The sequence below is a fragment of the Ranitomeya variabilis genome, chromosome 2, assembly GCF_051348905.1.
Source record: "Ranitomeya variabilis isolate aRanVar5 chromosome 2, aRanVar5.hap1, whole genome shotgun sequence".
In the NCBI taxonomy this organism is placed as follows: domain Eukaryota; kingdom Metazoa; phylum Chordata; class Amphibia; order Anura; family Dendrobatidae; genus Ranitomeya; species Ranitomeya variabilis.
This window is the reverse complement of record NC_135233.1, coordinates 825,432,264-825,453,958: the sequence shown is the minus strand read 5'-3', so window position 1 is coordinate 825,453,958 and position 21,695 is coordinate 825,432,264. Positions and strand designations below refer to the sequence as shown.

General features: G+C 40.9%; 1 protein-coding gene across 1 annotated transcript in view; it reads right to left on the bottom strand.

Moving 5' to 3' along the window:
- Positions 1–21,234, bottom strand: part of GCM1 (glial cells missing transcription factor 1) — a 90,222-nt gene extending 68,988 nt beyond the window's left edge. Inside the window, exon 1 of the mRNA XM_077292894.1 lies at positions 21,048–21,234. Within this exon, the coding sequence (XP_077149009.1) occupies positions 21,048–21,143 (96 nt within the window). The 5' untranslated portion in view covers positions 21,144–21,234. The remainder of the gene's footprint in view (positions 1–21,047) is intronic.
- Between the last annotated feature and the right edge of the window lie 461 nt (positions 21,235–21,695).

Below are 21,695 nucleotides of genomic sequence, written 5' to 3'. Positions count from 1 at the left end.
TTTTGTGAGACCTTAGTCTCAGCATTAAATAATGTTAAAATTAATAAAAGAAACCGACCGACAGATGAAGTTTGTAGTGCTTGCTTGGGCTTGAAGTGTACGAAATAACAACCTTCAATTGAAGATTTATAGTAAATAAAATTCAGCAAGAAAAAAGTCACTAAGGTAAGGTAATTATTTGTTTTTGCTTTATTGAATACAGTACATATTAAAAATATAACTTTTTGTTATTAAACTACAAATATCAGAAAATTATGGATTTTTCTAGAAGTGACACACCACCCGAGTTATGCTTGTTTTTTTATGAATTTTCACACACTGAGCTCAAAGGTTAGCTATCACTGCTCTATACAGTATGTATTCTGTATACAGCTGATTGCTGTGTAAGGAGATAGACCGGACCGCGGGTACCTGCATGCCGGGTCCGGAACTGAGAGAACTGCATCTTCTGTTCCCAGGGGGAAGCCTGAGTGGGGCAGACCTTCTCTTGCTGTCTGGGGGAAGCCTGAGTGAGGCAGAGCTTCCTGCTGTCCCAGGAGGGCAGGAAGAGCTAAAGAAGTGCACACAGCGAAGGAGTAGGAGAGGAGGAAAGCGCGTGAAGCAGAGCAGTCTGGTGCTGGCGGAGAGCAGCGCCGAGAACAGAGCGCAGAATGGTGAGCGGCGCGCTCTGCTTCCCCCACCTGAGAGGACTGACGGGCCATATAGAAGGAGCCCCCTTTGCCTGTGGAGAGAGCCTTGCAAAGCAGAGCAGAGTCTTGCAGAGCCGTGCCCACAGAGCAGAGCCAAGCCGGGTGCTGCAGCAGCCAAAGAGAGGAGTGCCCTGTCCAGGGAGCACCAGCGCCACACAGACGAGTGACCGTTGATGCCCACCATCGACAGCGGAGACCAGAGAGAGAGATGGGCAGTGTGTGCCTGGTGACCGCCATAATGACAGGTGCCAGTTGCTCCAGGATTGTGAGTACCGTGTGCATGCTGCTTGACAGAGACCGGGGCATGACTGTCAGCTACTAGAGGTACCCTGACTGCCATGAGGCACCAGGATGAGATCCTCAGACCCATTGTAAGACCATATCCAATCGAGCACATCTGGGACATCATGTCTCATTCCATCCACCAACGCTACTTTGCACCACAGACTGTCAAGGAGTTGATTAATGCTTTAATCCAGGTCTTGGAGAATATCCGCTGCCTAATGAGGACCATGCCCAGGCATTGTAGGGAGGTCATACAGGCATGGGGAGGCCACATACACTACTGAGCATCATTTCCTTGTCTTGAGGCTTTTCTACTGAAGTTGGATCAGCCTGTAATTTAATTTTCCACTTTGATTGTATCATTCCAAATCCAGACCTCCATGTGATATTGATTTTGATTTATATTCATCACTTTAATGTTTTATTGTTTTCAACACATTCCACTATGTAATGAATAAAGATTTGCAACTGGAATATTTCATTTATTGATATCTAGGATTTGGTATTTTAGTGTTCCCTTGATTTTTTGAGTAGTATACATAAATATGTATAGTACTATGCAAATGTTTTCAGAAAATGTGATAAAATGCTGCAATGTAAGAATGTTTTCAAAAATAGAAGAGTTAATAGTTATTTTTAGCTATAAAAGGGAATCTGTCAGTAGAATCAACCCTCTTAAGTCATCTATATGGGTATGTAGGTTATATGCCAATCAGAGTCTAGCCAATAGCCCTGAACAGATCATTTATATGTAAGGAAAACATGGATTTCCCTAGAATAAGACTGCAGATATCAAGGTATCAATTTATTCATATACGAGGAAAAATGTGAATTAAAATATAACTTTTAATTCCCTGATAAGATTAATAGAATAGGTTGCTGAGTTTATCTGATATATAAAATCAGTGGCTTACTTAATCTGCCATATTAATTATAAGAAATTCTCAGTATAATCTCATAGATGACTATAGAAATTTTTGGTCAATCTGTGTATGGTACAAGCCATTATGCCTTTAATATAAAGTGGATATATAAGCCATAACTTGAAAGGGTAGCCAGCCAGATACATCAGATTGTTGTAAACTAAACCATAAAAATATGGATTAATATTCCTATTAAACTAATAGGCTAACAATGACTATAAAATTCAGAATTTAATAGTGATCCGTTTGAGATCATATGGCAAGGTCACTGCACTTACAATTATGAATAATATCTAAATCTCTTTCCAGTCAGTAAAAATCACTTAAAGGGTTCCCAAATTTCTTTTGTCACGTAAAATATTTCACTGACTGTGTTTAAACAATATTTTACCTCACAAAATGTATCCTCTGCGATCTCCTGCTGTAATGTCAGTATTGTCTTTTGCTTCCTCCCCTGCCCAGGAGCTGTGGTATGTTCGGTACATGGTCAGACACAGACAATTTTTAAAATGAACTTTCAATCGTGGGAAAACCCCTTTAAAAAGCAAATAAACGCCAACATGGCTCCTCCTAAAAAGTACGCCAGTGACAATGAAAGGAAAGCAGCAAAGGCACAACGTTGAAGACAACAAAGGACAAATGAGACTCTTGAAGAGCAACAACATTGCTGGGACAAAAACAGTGCATATAAGCATGAGCACGTGGGGGGAGAGATTCTGAACGCTGCAAAGCCTGCCCCCAACGTGACATTACCGCTCTCCCGATGCGATAGCATTGGGCCTCCATGTAGTCAAAAATAATTCTAGAAACTCACTGAAGCCATAATGACACTGTATAGAGGGGTAAGGATAGATAGCATCTCAAGAGTTAATACCAGTCATCAGTTCTTGTGCAAAAGAATGTATGGCTGGAACACAGTATCAGAAAAATGAGATCTTGACAGCACTAGGGCAGAAGCTGTATGCAAAGCTAAATGCCGGTGGTGTCCCATGTGCTAATGGAGCCGCCGTCCTTGTGTGAAGGGGCTGTTTCAATGGTGTGTATGTGACTGTAGAAACTGTCACTAAAGTAGAGGACAAATGATTGAAAGGAAATTGCTACATTCATTGTGTGGACATATAGAACGGTATCCGTCACAGCATCTAGCATAATTCAGATTGTGCAGATAAATGCAAATTAAGTCAGCTTCTATCTAACCAGGGCTTTCTAGAGGGACAATCATTCCCTATTGCTGTACGTCCCCTAGCTCAAATTTTGCTAGCTATCCATAAAACTGAGACCTGGTCCCTGACACATGTTTCGCTAATATGAGTCGGCTTTTTCAATTTATTCCATTTTCTTTGACCTGCATACCTATACAAACAGCTTACTGATTCTACTGGTAGATTCCCTTTAACAAGTTGCAAAACGAAAGAACAAACGAGAAATCTAAATCAAATCAATATTTGGTGTGACCATCTTTTGCATTCAAAACCGCATCAAACCATCAGTTCTTCTAGGTACATTGCCCGCAGTTTTTGAAGGAATTTAGCAGTAGGTTGCTTCAGCCATCTTGGAGAACCAACAACAGATCTTCTGTGGTTGCAGTAGTCCATGAGCCGGGCCAGATATCGGTACCACCCGGAGTGACTAATTTTCTTTGGTATTTTTAGGTAGATGCATGTCTGTAGTTTATTTTTTGATATGATAGCCCTTACATATACGTAGCTTATTAACCCCTTCAGCCCTAGGCCTATTTGTACCCAAGTGCCTAAGCCAATCTGACCTGTGCCACTTCATGGGCTAATAACTTTGGAACGCTTTCACCTATCCAAGCCATTCTGAGATTGTTTTCTCGTGACATATTGTACTTCACGTCAGTGCTAAATGGGAGTCAATATATTTTACCTTTCTATATAAAAAAATGCTAAATATTCGGAAATTTTGGAAAAATCGGCAATTTTTTAACTTTGAAATTCTCTGCTTTTTACAAAAATACTGATACCCCCCATAATAGTTATTAATTTACACTCCCCACATGTTTACTTCATATTGGCATCATTTTGAAAATGAAACCTTATTGTTTTACGACGTAATAGGGCTTATAGTTTTATGCGCAATTTTTCACATTTACAGCAAAACCCACTTTTCAAAGGACCAAGTCACTTCTGAAGTCACTTTAAGGGGCTTACATAACAGAAACCACCCATAAATTACCCCATTTTGCAAACTACACCCCTCAAGCTGTTCAAAACTCATTTTTAAAAACTGTTAACCCTTTAGGTGTTCCACAGGAATTTTAGGATGACATCCCAATGCCAGCAAGTATCTACCCAGGTGTGTTCACAACCCTGGCCTGGGATAACATTGACAGACTTGAGGAGACACTAAGTGGAGCAGGTACATCTCATAGAGTCAATGGCATTGCTGTTCAGTCCAATGTTGCATGCTCTGTGACAAAGAAAGTCCTGCCAGATGTAACCAAGTCGAAGAAAAGAAGCATAACTCTGACAGAATTAATGCTACCGATATACAATGTTGGGCAGCGGGGAGAGCCACCCAGGATTGAGACTTCGAATGTTAACACTACCAAGGAGGTCCAGGATTCAAAAACCAAAAACCATATCTGGCTTCTGGCTAGAATGTCAGACCATGAGGATCAGACCACCAGCAGTTGGACTGGGTTCAACATAAAAATCCGCAGCGACATTGTAGTGGCCCAGGACACTGTAAGCTACCTGCCCACTATCAATGCTCCTGCAACAGCCATGTCCACTGTGAATGAAGTCTTGGAGCAAACACATGCCATCATGCAGACCCTGAAGCTTAACAGAATTGTGTGTGTGTTTGATCAAGCACTCTATGCCAAAGCTGCCGAGGTTATCTGGAAACAGGAGAAGTTCAAGAACATTATAATTAGAATGGGTGTCTTCCACACAATCTGTAATCTCCTCTCTATCATAGGGAACAGATTTCAGGATGCAGGCCTTAGAGATCTGTGTGTTGAATCCGGTGTAATCGCTGAAGGATCAGTGTCTGGAGTGATGGACGGCCGGAGGTACAACAGAGCAGTGAGACTACACAAGCTGGTCTATGAAGCACTTATGAGGCTTGCATGGAAAAACTTCCTTCCATGGCTAGAAGAAAACCATGCAAGGGACCTTCACCATCTGGATGAAACACTGAAGAACATCACAAACTTTCGCATCAGTGTGTCGCAGGGATCCTTCGAAAAGCTCTTGGATAATGAATCTTGCACACTTACCCTGAAGCTCTTTCAAGTTTATCTTGAGACCCTCAGAAATGAACAACTCTCAGCATTCTGGATGTCATACTTGGACATGGTCGAGACCATGCTGGCCCTGGTTCGAGCTTCAAGAGAAGGCAACTGGATGCTTCACCTAGGAGCAATCCGACAGATGATACCATGGTGTTTTGCCTATGACAAGGTCAACTATGCCCGATACCTAACCTATTACTATGCCACAATGTCTCGGCTGCCCATAGAACACCCAGAGGTCCATGAATACTTCATGCAAGGTGGCTTTTCGGTCCAGATCGGTAGCAAGAATCCTTTTGGACGAATTCCTGTGGACCAGACCATTGAAGAGACAATCAACAAAGACACCCAGACACCAGGGGGCACAAAAGGCTTCAGCCTCAAAGTTGGAGCTGTTTCCAGGTTCTACCTGACATCAGAGTACCGCAGTATGTACTTGAGGCAGCTGAGGGCCCTGGTAGGCCAACAATATACTGACTTCAGCCATTCAGACCTACAGGTGTCTAGGATTAGAAGAGATGAAGCCGATGTCCAATCTTTCGTTCAACTGCTGGAGACAGGTTGGGTGAACCCCTTCAACAAAGAGCATAATGGTGAACTTATCAGTTTGTCAACAGCGACTGTAGCACCACCAGATGTAGCCAAAGACCTTCAAGGGGCATACAGTATAGGAGAGGATGCATATCAAACATTCAAGGATGAGCGTTTGGGTACCGATAAGCCAACTACATTGTTTCATGACAAGATGACGAAGAACAAACTTAAAACGTTCTCTAACATCCAAATGAAGACACGCAGACAAGGTCTTGGCAAGGAGGTAATTTTGAAGGCTGACAGAAACCTATTTGGCCAGATGATACTTGTAGCTGAGAACAGAAAGCTACAAATGAGTGATGTCTTGACTCATCCCCTGGGTCCATTGCCATGGGCACTTGCCAATGGTGATGGGTCTATCCGCAAGACCAACAAGGCTGCCCTCGCAAGGGAGTTGGAGAGGAATGCTCGTCCTGCAGAAGTGATCCCCGAGCCCTCTGCAACCATCATTGATGGGATGAGCCTGGTTCAGAAACTGAAGGGAAACAATGCAACATTTGGCCAGCTAGCAGGCACAGCAATGAGTCGCGCTATCCATGAGGGTGCTAAGAGCAAGCGCATTGATATTGTCTTTGACGTCTACAAGGAGACATCCATCAAAGATACAGAAAGAGTCAACAGATATGAAGGCACAGGGATCCATTTCAAGAACATTCAACATGGGCACAACATCCAGCAGTGGAAAAAGCTTCTAAGTAGTTCCTCCAACAAGGCAAGTCTCATAAAGTTTCTGGTAGAAGAATGGAAGGCGAAACACCACAGGGAGAAGCTTGAGGAGAAGGAGCTGTATGTCACATGTGAGCAGCTCTGCTTTAAGATCACCAAAGAACAGTGGGAAGAGGCTGCTGACCTTAAGTCAAATCAAGAAGAAGCAGACACACGCCTCCTTCTCCATGCTCTTCATGCAGCAGAATCTGGTTACAAGTCGGTCATCATCACTTCGGAGGATACTGATGTCATGGTCCTGTGTCTGGGCATGTGCCACAAAATCCCATCCCACCTGTTCCAGAAATGCGGTACACAGAACCGGACAAGATTCCTGGATATCACCACTCTGAGCCGAACATTGGGAGGCAGCGTATGTGATTCATTGATTGGTATGCATGCATTTACAGGCTGTGACACCGTCAGTGCATTCGCTGGCCGTGGGAAGATGACGACACTCAAGCAGTTGAAGATGAACAAGACATACCAGGATGCCTTTCAGGAAGTTGGTCGTTCATGGGAAGTGTCTACCGAACTTTTTGAGAAGTTACAGGAAATCACCTGCCACATGTACCTGCCAACTACCCAAACAACTGAGGTAAACAGGCTCCGTTATCAGCTGTTCTGTGCCAGACGTGGAGTGGTAGAGTCAAGTCAACTCCCTCCTTGCCAGGACTGCCTTTTCATGCATGCACTGCGTGCAAACTACCAGGCTGCGATCTGGAGGAGAAGTCTGCAGAGCCAGCCATGGGTTGCAAACCCAACAGACTGCGGTTGGATGATAGATAACGACGGAAAGCTTGTTGTCAAGTGGATGCAAGGGGCACCAGCACCAGAAGCTATTATACAGCTACTGTCCTGCAAGTGTGTGCGGTCATGTGAACTTCCTCAGTGTACTTGCCTCAGCAATGGCCTGAAGTGCACAGACATGTGCAGATTACAGACATGCCAGAACAAGGGTACTGAAGACGAGCCAGTAGAACAACAGTCAGATTCAGAGTCCGATGTTGAAGATATTATGGAGTAACATATATATATATATATATATATATATATATATATATATATATATATATATATATATATATATATGCACATGACATGTTCAGTGTGTATTTACATAACTTGGATTAAATTTTGTTACAAATACTACATCTAGTCACTCCGGGTGGTACCGATATCGTCATATTTGGTTCTTGGCTCATGCTAAAATTCCTGTGGAACACCTAAAGGGTTAACAGTTTTTAAAAATGAGTTTTGAACAGCTTGAGGGGTGTAGTTTGCAAAATGGGGTAATTTATGGGTGGTTTCTGTTATGTAAGCCCCTTAAAGTGACTTCAGAAGTGACTTGGTCCTTTGAAAAGTGGGTTTTGCTGTAAATGTGAAAAATTGCGCATAAAACTATAAGCCCTATTACGTCGTAAAACAATAAGGTTTCATTTTCAAAATGATGCCAATATGAAGTAAACATGTGGGGAGTGTAAATTAATAACTATTATGGGGGGTATCAGTATTTTTGTAAAAAGCAGAGAATTTCAAAGTTAAAAAATTGCCGATTTTTCCAAAATTTCCGAATATTTAGCATTTTTTTATATAGAAAGGTAAAATATATTGACTCCCATTTAGCACTGACGTGAAGTACAATATGTCACGAGAAAACAATCTCAGAATGGCTTGGATAGGTGAAAGCGTTCCAAAGTTATTAGCCCATGAAGTGGCACAGGTCAGATTGGCTTAGGCACTTGGGTACAAATAGGCCTAGGGCTGAAGGGGTTAATAAGCTACGTATATGTAAGGGCTATCATATCAAAAAATAAACTACAGACATGCATCTACCTAAAAATACCAAAGAGAATTAGTCACTCCGCTTGGTACCGATATCGTCAAATTTGGTTCTTGGCTCATGGACTACAGGCTTGATCAAATCTTTTTGCTCTTCATGTAATTTCAGACAGACTCTATGTTCAAGGTTCTGTGGGGGCCATATAATCACTTCAAGAACTCCATTTTTCAGCTGAAGATAGTTCTTAATGACATTGGCTGTATGTTTGGGGTCACTGCCCTGCTGCATAATAATTTTGGAGCTAGTCAGACTCCCCCTTATAAGATTGCATGATGTATAAGAGCCTGACTGTATTTCTCAGCATTGAGGACACCAAGAAATGCAGCAGATGAAAGGCCTATCATATTTTCCTTCTAAATTGGAAGCTGTCCAGTTGTATCAGCTCAGAACTGGTAGCAACAAGTGGGGCCCAGCTACACCCACCTCCTGTTCACAGAACTCTGGCCAGAACTGGTGTTCATAAATCAATGAGGTGAAATCTCTATCTTTAAAAATCACTTTTATTCCAAATAATTAAAATTGCCAATTTTACCACCGTGACTTATGTGCAGTATTTCCACTCTGCACCATAACATTTCAGAATTGGATACAAATACAAAAAAAAGATCTAATGTGCACACATATATGGGTAAGTATTGTTATGATCTAGTCTAATACTATATCTGATTGCTGGTAAGAAGAGACCAATTTATAAGGTGTATGACGATTGTTTTCAAAATGATCTAAATTTTCACCCTTTTACAGGTGCTTCTCAAAAAATTAGAATGTCATCCAAAATTTAATTTATTTCAGCTCTTCAATACAAAAAGAGAAACTCATATATAGAGTCATTACAAACAGAGTGATCTATTTCAAGTGTTTATTTCTGTTAATGTTGATGATTATGGTTTACAGCCAATGAAAACCCAAAAGTCATTATCTCAGTAGATTAGAATAATTTATAACACCAGCTTGAAAAATTATTTTAAAATCCAAAATGTTGGCCAACTGAAATGTATGTTCAGTAAATGCGCTCAATACTTGGTCGGAGCCCCTTTTGCATCAATTACTGCATCAATGTGGCATGGCATGGAGGTGATCAGCCTGTGGAACTGCTGAGGTGTTATAGAAGGTTGCTTTGATAGCAGCCTTCAGCTCATCTGAATTGTTGGGTCAGGTGTCTCTCATTTTCCTTTTGATAATACCCCATAGATTCTCTATGGGGTTAAGGTCAGGCGAGTTTGCTGGCCAATCAAGCACAGTGATACTGTTGTTTTTAAACCAGGTATTGGTACTTGTGTGAGTGTGGAATGAAATTTTCATCTTCCAAAAACTTTGTCAGCAGAGGGAAGCATGAAGTGCTCTAAAATTTCCTGGTAGATGGCAGTTTTGACTTTGATCTTGATAAAACACAGTGGACCTATACAAGCAGATGACATGGCTCCCCAAACCATCAGTGATTCTGGAGCTTCACACTAGACCTCAAGCAGCTTGGATTGCGTGCCTCTACATTCTTCCTCCAGACTCTGGGACATTGATTTCCAAACGAAATACAAAATTGACTTTCATCTGAAAACAACACCTTGGACTACTGAGCAACAGTCCAGGTCTTTTTCTCCTTGGCCCAGGTAAGACGCTTCTGGCATTGCATACAAGGAATTGACATTGACACAAGGAATGTGACACTTGTAGCCCATGTCCTGGATACGTCTGTGTTTGGTAGATCTTGATGCAATGACTCCAGCAGCAGTCCACTCCTTGTGAATCTCCCCCAAATTTTTAAATCGCCTTTTCTTAACAATTCTTTCAAGGCTGCGGTTATCCCGGTTGCTTGTGCACCTTTTTCTACCACACTTTTTCTTTCCACTCAATTTTCCATTAATATTCTTGGATACAGCACTCTGTGAACAGCCAGCTTCTTTAGCAATGACCCTTTGTGGCTTATCCTCCTTGTGGAGTGTGTCAATGACTATCTTCTGGACATCTGTCAAGTCAGCAGTCTTCCCCACAATTGTGAAGCCTCCTGAAACAGGCGAAGGGACCTTTTAAATGCTTAGGAAGCCTTTGCAGGTGCTTTTTGTTAATTATTCTAATTTACTGCGATAATGAATTTTGGGTTTTCAATGGATGTAAGCCATAATCATCAACATTAACAGAAATAAACACTTGAAATAGATCACTCTGTTTGTAGTGACTCTAATATATGAGTTTCACTTTTTGTATTGAAGAACTGAAATAAATTATCCTTTGGATGATAGTCTAATTTTATGAGAAGAACTTGTATATTCCTCCTATGTCTCAAAATTTCCACAATGCATATATTTTCGAATCCTCCATTTTTGCACTTGCCCTCAGATATTGCTATTGGACACCAAATCTTGTATGATTCCTGTGTACCTCCTTCTATTTCTCGCAACCCTAAATCCTTTGGCGATATTGGAATCCCCTACTATTGCACTTTGCCCTGTTTCAGACAACGAACTACGAGAATAAATTCAATCATATATTATAGCAGTTTCTCATTCTTGAACATTACTGCTACAGATGAAACATTTCCAGATCAGACAATACCCTACACAATCAATCAATATATTAAAACTGCTCTTATCATAGCACCTTCCTAAATCAATGTGCTCTTTATTTATCAATGCTTCTCCGTTGTATTAGGTCATCACACTCTCCGTTATTAAGCACTCGGTGAGCCATATCATTTCCACCCATCTAATGCTAATACAGACTTTCACAGACTTTCTGTTGGTTAAGCAGCTCCCAAACAATACACTATAGACACCTTGACGCATTTCACCTCTACTTATCATAGGTACATCAGGAGATTTACGTGATGATTTGATGTAATGAAGTGTGCTGTCATAATCTTAATACGAGGATAGGAGCTCATTACTCCTGGCCACGATGCAAGCCTCTGATTCAGGACTGGTGTTCATAGAAAAATTGCAACCAAGAACCATACCTTCAATAAGGATACAAGGCTGACTCAACTATGCATAAAAATAACGGATGCAGAAAAATTGCAGCAGGTGCTCTGGACTGATGAGTTAAAATGTGAAATATTTGGCTGTAACAGAGACCGGTTTGTTCACCTAAGAACTAGAGAGCGGTACAATAATAAGTTTCTGCAGGTAACAGTGAAGAATGGTTGAGGGTCCTTGAAAGTTTTGGGCTGCATTTCAGCAAATGGAATTGATGATTTGGTCAGTATTAGTGATGTCCAACTCCTCAATGCTAAGAAATATTAGAGGGTACTTATCCATCATGCAATACTCCAAAACAATCGCCTGATTTTCTACATATTCTGTAGCAAGACAACAACAACCTCAAACATATACAGGTGCATGTCACAAAATTAGAAGATCATCAAAAAGTTAATTTATTTCAATTCTTCAATACAAAAAGTGAAACTCATATATTAGTCATTACAAATAGTGATGTATTTCAAAGGTTTATTTCTGTTAATGATGACTATAGCTTACACCCAATGAAAACCCAAAAGTCATCTCAGTAAATTAGAATACTTTATAACCCCAGTTTGAAAAAATGATTTCAACATCTAAAATGTTGGCATACTGAAATGTATGTTCAGTAAATGCACTCAATACTTGGTCAGGGCTCCTTTTTCATCAATTACTGCATCAATGCGGCCTGGCATGGAGGCGATCTTACTGTGGCACAGCTGAGGTGTTATGGAAGCCCAGGTTGCTTTGATAGCAGCCTTCAGCTCGTCTGCATTGTTGAGTCTGGTGTCTCTCATCTTCCTCTTGACAATACCCCATAGATTCTCTATGGGGTTAAGGTCAGTCAAGTTTGCTGGCCAATCAAGCACAGTGATACGGTTGTTTCTAATCCAAAAATTGGTAATTTTGGCAGTGTGGACAGGTGCCAAGTCCTGCTGGAGAATGAAATTTCCATCTCCAAAAAGCTTGTCGGCAGAGGGAAGCATGAAGTGCTCTAGAATTTCCTGGTAGATGGCTGCGCTGACTTTGGTCTTGATAAAACACAGTGAACCTACACCAGCAGATGACATGGCTCCCGAAACCATCATTGATTGTGGTATTGTTAATACAGGTGATAATCTACCCACTGTATTAACAATAGTCTAATACCAGAGATGTACCCCTAAAGTAAGAAAAATCTGAGCACTTAGTATCTCTATTCCTGTGTACTGCTGAAAAATGCCCAATTCATGAATAAAGTGCAAAAATAGTGCAATAAAAAATACTATTTGGGTTGTTTTGGGCACACTTATGGATAAAATGCTTATACTGGAATATCTTTGTTGATTGGATAAAATGCTTATACTTGAATGTCTTTGTTGACTAGAAGCCTTCAGTAGACATCAAGAGTGAAGGAGAAGTAGGGGCCTATAGTTGCCTTAATGAGCCCTGTTGCCTCTCCCTGCCTGACTCTGGAGTTTGACACCCTACTGTGTATGGTGCCCTCGATCAACGTCGGCAGCCCTAAATACTCTAATATGCCCTAAACTGATACACTCTGTGCTAAAGATATGATGGTACCCTATTCAGCACACAGTGGTGGGTCACCCATGTGCAGAGGATGATAGATAAAGGAGGAATAACCCTGTATTAGCATAGATTATCAGTCCTCATAGTTCGTGGTGTATTACTTCTATCATATTTTGGCTTAAGGCTTATTAGGGTATTTAGAGCTGCCAATGTTAAGCGGGGGCGCCATACCATTTCACAGTAGGGTGCCAACCTCCGCAGTGAGGCAGGGAGAGGCAACAGGGCTCATTAGGGGGACTATAGGCACCTACCTCTCCTTCACTCTTGATGTCTACTGAAGGCTTCTCGCCAACAAAGATATTCAAGTATAAGCATTTTATCCATATGTGTGCCCAAAACAACCCAAATAGTCTTTTTTATTGCACTATTTTTGTACTTTATTCATGACTTGGGTAGTTTTCAGCAGTATGCAGGAATAGAGTTACTAAGTGTCCAGATTTTTCTTACTTTAGGGGTACATCTCTGGTATTAGACTATTGTTAATAGGTTCATACCCTATTTTTATCCTGTCATAAACTATGTGTTGATTTGTGTGTGGATTTTTTTTGTTTAGTCCTTTTAAATTATCAATAAAAGTTATATTTTGTTAGGGTCACCACCCTTTTTTTCTCTATTTTTTTTCTGCATACGAGACACTGTCTTATAGTTTACTAGGTTTTTTTCACCCAGTGAGCAGCCAGTGATAGAAAATTGTACTTTTGTTGACCCTGCTATTGTGTTAGCCAGGGATCACCAGCTGTACAGTATTGGGACACCACATATCTTTCTTTCCTGAACCGCTGTGTTACGTAAGAATACGGAGTTACTAGAACTGTGCAGGTTGTGTTAGGTGTGAAAAATAAATGCAAACAGTTAAAGGAGTTTTCCATTTTAAAGAAAGTGAACCACAAGCATTCTGGCCTGCTTAAAATATTCAGAGCAGCTACTCGCCCTCCGCAGGTTCAGTGTCGGCTCCCTGCTGCTTGCATAACAGGTTTTGGGCTGGAATGGTGATATATCATTGACAGGGTGCATCACTGCTTCAGTCAGTAGCTATGCTGAGGTAGATGGCAATGAGACCCGAGCAGCTAAGTGCGACCAATGGACCCGAGGAGGGCGAGAACCCGTTCCCTTTGGTATTTTAGGTATAAAAAAGCTTTACGAGTTTACTTTTCTTAAGGTGGAAAGCCCCTTTTATATATTTATTATATAACTGTATATCTTGAATATGTTTTGGTAAACCGCTAAAATGCAAAAACTTATTTCACTGTCCAAATATTTCAGTTATATAATAAATATAGGCTTAAAGGGAAGTTTCTCAGCTTTAATTTGAGGGCATTTACATCCTAATTGAAGTATGAGTTTAGGAATTACAGTTCTTTAATATGTAGCTTCCTCTTTTTCAAGGGACCAAAAATAATTGGACAGTTATCTCAAAACCTTTTTAATGGGCTGCATGGGCTATTCCCTCGTTAATCCATCAAGTAAGCAAGTAAAAGGTCTGAAGCTGATACCAGATGTAGAATTTGCATTTGGAGTCTGCGAACCCACAACATGCGGTCAAGGAAGCTCTCAATGTAAAAGAAACAGACCATGATTAGGCTGAAAAAAAGAAATCCATGCTTTCTATGGTGAATAAAAACCCTTCACAACATCAATCCAAGTGAAGAACGCTCTCCAGGAAGTATGTATTTTAGTATTTAATTCTTAGCGTAAAGAGGAGACTTAATGAGAGCAAATACAGAGGTTTCACCACAGGGTGCAAACTATTAATCAGCCTTAAAAATAGACTAGACTGGATTATACTTTGCCCAAAAAAAATCTAAAGAAGCCAACCTAGTTCTGGAAAAGCATTTTTTGAACAAATGAAACAAAGATCAACTTGTATTAGAATGATGGAAAGAAGAATGTATGTCGAAGGCTTGGAACAGCTCGTGATCCAAAGCACACCACATCCCCTGGGCATGCATGGCTTCCAGTTGCACTGGATTACTAGAGCTTATTGATGATGTGACTGAAGCATGAATTCTGAGTGTACAGGGCGACACTTTCTGCTGAGATTCAACCCAATGCAGCACAGTTGATTGGGCAGCGCTTCACCGTACAGATGAACAATGACCCAAAACATACTGCAATAGTAACCCAAAGGTTTTTTAAGGCACAGAAGTGGAATATTCTGCAATGTCCATGTCAATCATCAAATTTCAATCCTATCAAGCATACATTTCACATGCTTAAGGTAAAACTTAAGACAGAAAGACCCACAAACAAGCATCAACTGAAGTCAGCTGCAGTAACATCCTGTTAAAGCATCACAGTGTTTAGTGATGCCCATGGCTTCCAGACAGGGCCAATGTTAGGGCAGAAAAACACTGGGCATTTGTTGAACGTCTGCATTCCCTACAGGGCCCCCAAATTTTACAGTTTGAGCTACACTAATGGCTTTATCACTGTAGCTTCCTATGTGGAGACTGCTTCAGGACGTTTGATGACATCACGATCATGTGCCCAGTCATGTAAACCTGATGTCACCACAGTTCTTGTACTCTTTGGGACTTCAGGAACTTTGATGATATCACAATCACGTGACCAATCATTCGACAGTGATGTCCCCTCAGGCCTTGTACTCTGCGAGACTTTAGGACCTTTGATGACATCACAATCATGTGGCGAGTCATGTTACCATGATGTAATCACAGGTCGGGCACTATGTGGGAGTCAGAAGAACTGAAGAGAAGATGGACTGGTGGCAAGTCCTCTATTGTCTGTGTGTCTGTCTGTCTTCGTATCGATCTGTGTGTCTCTGTGTGTGTCTCTCTGTGTGTGGTTGAACCGAGAATGTATGGGTTCCTAGTAGGTATATATTCGTAAAGTCATCAGAATGTATGAGCTCCTGGTAGGTATTTTTTACATTTTAAAAATTACAAAAAGGAAAATGGGCCGATGCAAAAGTTTGAGCACCCTTGGAGATTTGTGTGCTCAAATAACTTTGATCAAGATTTCAGACCTTAATTAGCCTGTTAAGGTCATGGCTTGTTCACTATCATTTTTAGGAATGGCCAGGTGATGCAAATTTACCAGCTTTATAAAAACCCAGCCTCCTTTCACCTTGTGCCAAAAAACTGCAGCCATGGGTTCTTCTAAGCAGCTGACTAGCACTCTGAAAATGAAAATGGTGGAGTACCACAAAACATCTGAAGGCTTTAAGAAGATAGCAAAGTGTTTTCAAGTTTCTCTTTCATCAGTTCTAAATATAATTAAGAAATTTCAGTGGAGGTGAAGATAAGGCCTGGAAGAGCTAGCTAAATTTCAGTGAGAGCTACTTGTAGGCAAATCAGAACCCATGCATGACTGCAAAAGACCTTTAGAAAGATTTACCAGACTCTGGAGTTGTGGTACATTGTTCTACTGTTCAGAGACACCTACATAAATATAGCCTTCATGGAAGAGTCAGGAGAAGAAAACCTGCATCCTCATCATAAAATGCAGAAGAATTCAAAAGAGCATCTAAGCAAACCTGATGAATTTTAGAAAAAAGTCCTGTGGACTGATGAGGTTAAAATGGAACTCTTTGGCCACAATGATCAAAGGTATGCGTGGAGGAAAAAATGACACAAAATTTCAGGAAAAGAACATCTCGCCTACCATTAATCATTGGGGTGGATCAATCATGCTTTTGGGGTTGTGTTGCAGCCAGTGGCACAGGGAACATTTCATGGGTAGAGGGAAGAATGGATTCAATTAAATATCAACAAATTATTGATGCAAACGTAACAGCATCTATAAAATAGCTGACGTTCAAAAGAGGATGGCTTCTACAAATGGATAATGATTCAAATCACACGATAAAATCCACTATACACTGTGTTCCAAATTATTATGCAAATTGCATTTAAGTGTTATAAGGATTTAATTGTTTTTTTGTGTCTCAGGGCTCAATGGATCACTTAAATTCCACATTATTAAGCAGGCCACAGGTTTCAAGCAATATGGGAAATAAAAAGGATCTCTCTGCTGCTGAAAAGCATTAAATAGTGCAATGCCTTGGACAAGGTATGAAAAAATTAGATATTTCACGAAAACTTAAGTGCTCATCATCCTGTGAAGAGATTTGTGACTGAAACAGAGCACAGACAGAGTTCATGCAGATAAAGGCATAATGAGGAAGGTTTCTGCCAGACAAATTCATTGGATTAAGAGAGCAGCTGCCAAAATACCATTACAAAGCAGCAAACAGTTATTTGAAGCTGCTGGTGCCTCTGGAGTCCCTCGAACCTCAAGGTGTAGAATCCTTCAAAGGCTTGCTGTGGTGCATAAACCTACTATTCGGCAACCCCTAAACAGTGTTCACAACTTCACAAGCAGAAACGGTTGCAGTGGGCCCAGGCATACATGAAGACTAATTTTCAAACAGTCTTGTTTACTGATGAGTGTCGAGCAATCCTGGATAGTCCAGATGGTTGGAGTAGTGGATGGTTGGTGGATGACCACCATGTCCCAACAAGGTTGCGACATCAACAAGGAGGTGGAGGAGTCATGTTTTGGGCTGGAGTCATGGGGGTTACAGCTGGTAGGGCTCTTTAAGGTTCCTGAAGGTGTGGAAATGACCTCTGCAAAGTAAATAGAGTTTCTGACTGACAACTTTCTTCCATGGTATAAAAAGCAGAAACGTGCCTTCAGGAGCAAAATCATCATCATGCATGACAATGCACCATCTCATGCTGCAAATAATACCTCTGAGTCATTGGCTGCTATGGGCATAAAAGGAGATAAACTCATGGTGTGGCCATCATCTTCCCCTGACCTCAACCCTATAAAGAACCTTTGGAGTATCATCAAGCAAAAGATCTATGAGGGTGGGAGGCAGTTCACATCAAAACAGCAGCTCTGGGAGGCTATTCTGGCTTCATGCAAATAAATACAAGCAGAAACTCTCCAAAAAACTCACAAGTTCAATGGATGCAAGAATTGTGAAGGTGATATCAAAGAAGGGTTCCTATGTTAACATGTAACTTGGCCTGTTAGGATGTTTTTGAATTAAATAGCTTTTTTGTTCAGTGAATGTGACCTCCTAATGCTGCAAATTCCACAAATGAGCATTTTCAGTTCTTTAAAACATATCAAATGTTTAGAAATTCTACTGTGCCTAATAATTTGGAACGGTGCATTTTGAGGTTTTATTCATTTTGGAGATTATATGGTTATCATTGGGAGGTGTCTTCAATAAAATTCGATGTATACCCTAACGGATGATGACTTTTATTAGACTGACTGTCATTTGCACCGACCATTTAGGAAAATCAGAGAAAAATATAATTTGCATAATAATTTGGAACATGGTGTAGACTACCTCAAAAGGTGCAAGCTGAAAGTTTTTCAATGGCCCTCACAGTCCCCTGTTCTGATCATGATTGAAAATCTGTGGCTAGACCTCAAAGTAGCAGTGCAAGTAAGACAAACCAGGAATCTCATAGGAGAGAAAGAGTTTTCCAAGGAAGAATGGATGAAAATTCCTCAAAGAAGAATTGAAAGCCTCTTGTCTGGCTACTAAAAGCACTTACAAGCTGTGATTCATTGAAAAGGGGGTGCTGCTAAGTACTAACCATGAATTAAACTTATGCATTGGCCCATTTTCCTTTTTGTAATTTTTAAATTGTAAAAGATGACTATATGCTATATATACTCATGTATAAGCCGAGATTTTCAGCACATTTTTTTGTGCTGAAAATGCGCCCCTCGGCTTATACATGAGTCATTGTCCAGAAAGCTGGAGGGGGAGTGGGGAGCTGGCGGCTGTAGCACAGTGACAGCTGCAGCCACAGGCTTCCAGAAGACATGAATACTTACCCTCCATCGCTGCTCAGCGGTCAGGTGGTACCGCTCATTAAGGTGATGAATATTCCTGCATCTCCACTCCCATAGGAGTGGAGCGCATATTCATTACCTTAATGAGCGGTACCATGTGACCGCTGAGCACAGGAACAAGGGAGAGCTGGGACAGAGATGCAGGGACACATGAGGAGGGTGAGTAGGACGGAGGGGTGTGAGCCATGTGGGACCGTGGGAGCCATGCAGGACCATGGGAGTCATGCGGGACAGTAGAGCCATGCATACAACAGGGGGAGCCACACATACCAGGACAAAATGGGGGAGCCACACATACCAGCACAAAACAGGGGAGCCACATACCAGGACAGGACAGAGTTGCCACACATGCCAGGAAATATCGGGGTAGCCACATACCAGGACAAGATGGGGGAAGCCACGCATAGCAGGATAGGACTGGGGAAGCCACGCATGACAGGACAGGGGAGCCACACATAGCAGGACAGGGATGAGGGGACAATGCAAAAAAAGAATTAAAATAAAAAATAGGGATATACTTACCTTCTGATGGCCTCCGGAGTCCTCCTGGCTCTCAATGGTACACGCGGTGGCTTCCGTTCCTAGGGATGCTTTGCGCGAAGGACCTTTCGGACCGCAACATCATCTCAGGTGATTCACGCAATGCATCCCTGGGAACCGAAGCCACCGCGCGCACCGCTGAGAGCCGGGAGGACTTTGGGGGTCATCAGAAGGTAAGTATATCCCTATTTTTTTATTCTTTTTATTTACAGGAATATGGTACAGGAATATGGTATCCAGGGCCTGGAGGAGAGTCTCCTTATACGCACAGTCGTCTTATATGCCGGAAAATACGGTAATTTTTCCCAAACTGTTACGTGCCACCGTATGTGTCTGCATGTATGCATGTGTCTGTATGAAGGTGCTCTTTTCATATGCATGTCTATTTGTATGTATGTGCTCTGTGTATATATATATATGTCTATGTATGTGCTATGAATACATGTATGTATATGTGTTCTATGTATACATGTGTGTGTGCTCTGTGTATATATGCGTGTATGCTATGTGTGTAAAAATGTGTGTAACATGCAGCGTTTGTGTCATGTACTGTGTTCGTAGCATCCATTTGTAAATTAATTCTGCACAGACAAGCATTAATAGACGAAAATATGTTGCCGAAAACTTAAGAACAAGCAAACTGCTGCTCATTCATCAGGTGATTGAATTGCTTATGGCGGAACAAAAAATCATTGTTTTCAGTGCACATCACCTGGTGTAAACTGAAGATTTGCTTCTGATAACATGAAATATGAGGACAGATTGATCTAATAGTGATCGTTCTGTGCCCGTCATTCTTCGTCACCCTGTCAAAGGGCCTGGAAACAAATGCCGAACGACCTCAATATTGTCAATAGTGCTTGATTAATGGCCTGAACTCAGCATATGTAAATGCAAACCTAAATGTTTGAGTGTGATGGTGCAATATGTGAGCATTTGGGGCCCAACTTTAGACTTTTTCCCAGGTCCCCACTTTGCCAAAACCATCCCTGCTTCCAGACATTAGGCAGTCATTGCCTGCAAAGGATTTTCTGCAAAGTACTAAAATTGAACATTTTATTTATGTTAAAGTTAATTTGTCCACTTACTTCAGAGTCCCTGAATTGAGGAGGCATTGTACAAAATTTCTGCAGTTCCTAAATGCTTCACAGAATATTTTTGTTCAACGCTTTTACTCATATGTGAAAGTCTACACTTCATTTGCATCTCAGTTGATTCACTTTTGTAAAAAACAGTGGCATGCAGAGCCCAAATCACAAAGATTCAGCCGCTGTCCAAATATTTCCGAACCTAACTGTATATGTGTGTGTGTCTTTGTATATAGCAGAAAACTCATTGATACAATTATCTCAAATTACAGTTTATCTATTCTTGCAAGAAATCTAAAATTGAGGCGCTTATGCTGAACATATTTATAAAGCGCCGATCACATTTCAATCACATTTCATTTTAATAGACTGATTTATGCTCATATACATTAGACTATACTATATTTCTTAGTTAATGAAAAAGTCTATATATGAAATTAACATAATATATAATTAACATAACAGTTCTAAGTTTGTTGGTTAAAGCTCAACTTTTCATAGAACTGTAGGTGACAAATGACAAGTGTAACTCTGCCACATCTGTACGATAGGATAGTGTCTCATAGATTTGTGGTGAATCACCGCTTTGTAGCTCATGGATAGAGAACACAAAGTTACAATACCTATGAGGACGAGTATGGAGTGAAGAGGAGCTGGAAACCCATACATTTTAGAGCCTGGTGTGAAGGTCATCAAAGATTAAAAACTGAATGTGAAAAGGAGAGAAAAGAGCAAGTTTGCCTAATAAAAGCCATACCTGTGGAAGCTTCACATCATTAATGTCCCAGTTAAGAACTTTGCTTTGGGAAAGCAGGACCTTCTGTTCCATGGTAGACTGGCTAACTTTGAGCATGCTGTGATTGCTGGGGGTCCGTGGACAGAATGTGAGCTTTTAGCTAGATCTGACCACTTCCAAGCAGTTATGACAAGGAAGTCACTTCCTAACTCTACTGCAATAAGTGACACAAACAAGATAGTTTAGAGGAAAAAACCATCTTGTCTTGCCTGAAAAACTAGTTTCAGACGTTACTTCGCAAAACTGAGGCAAATGTACAGATAACATAAATGTGATGACAAATTGTGAAGAAAACACTTGGACTAATGGTGAACAACAAGTAACATTCATTTTGATGAACTTCATTGACGTCACGTTCTACCTGAAGTCGCTTTGAGAAATGCAATAAAGAACTTTAACTGAGCATGTAACTTTGGTTATAGACTGAAGTACTGAACATATTGACCGCATTCTGTTAAGCAGCACCCTGGATGTAAAGTGGTTCATGATTGTTGCTATTTATATGAGTTCCACTGAGAGATGACAGCAATCTACTCCATGTATGAGGGGGATAGGTATGAATACTATGAAATAATGAATTCAAAACAGGTATTATTCAAGTCATGTGAA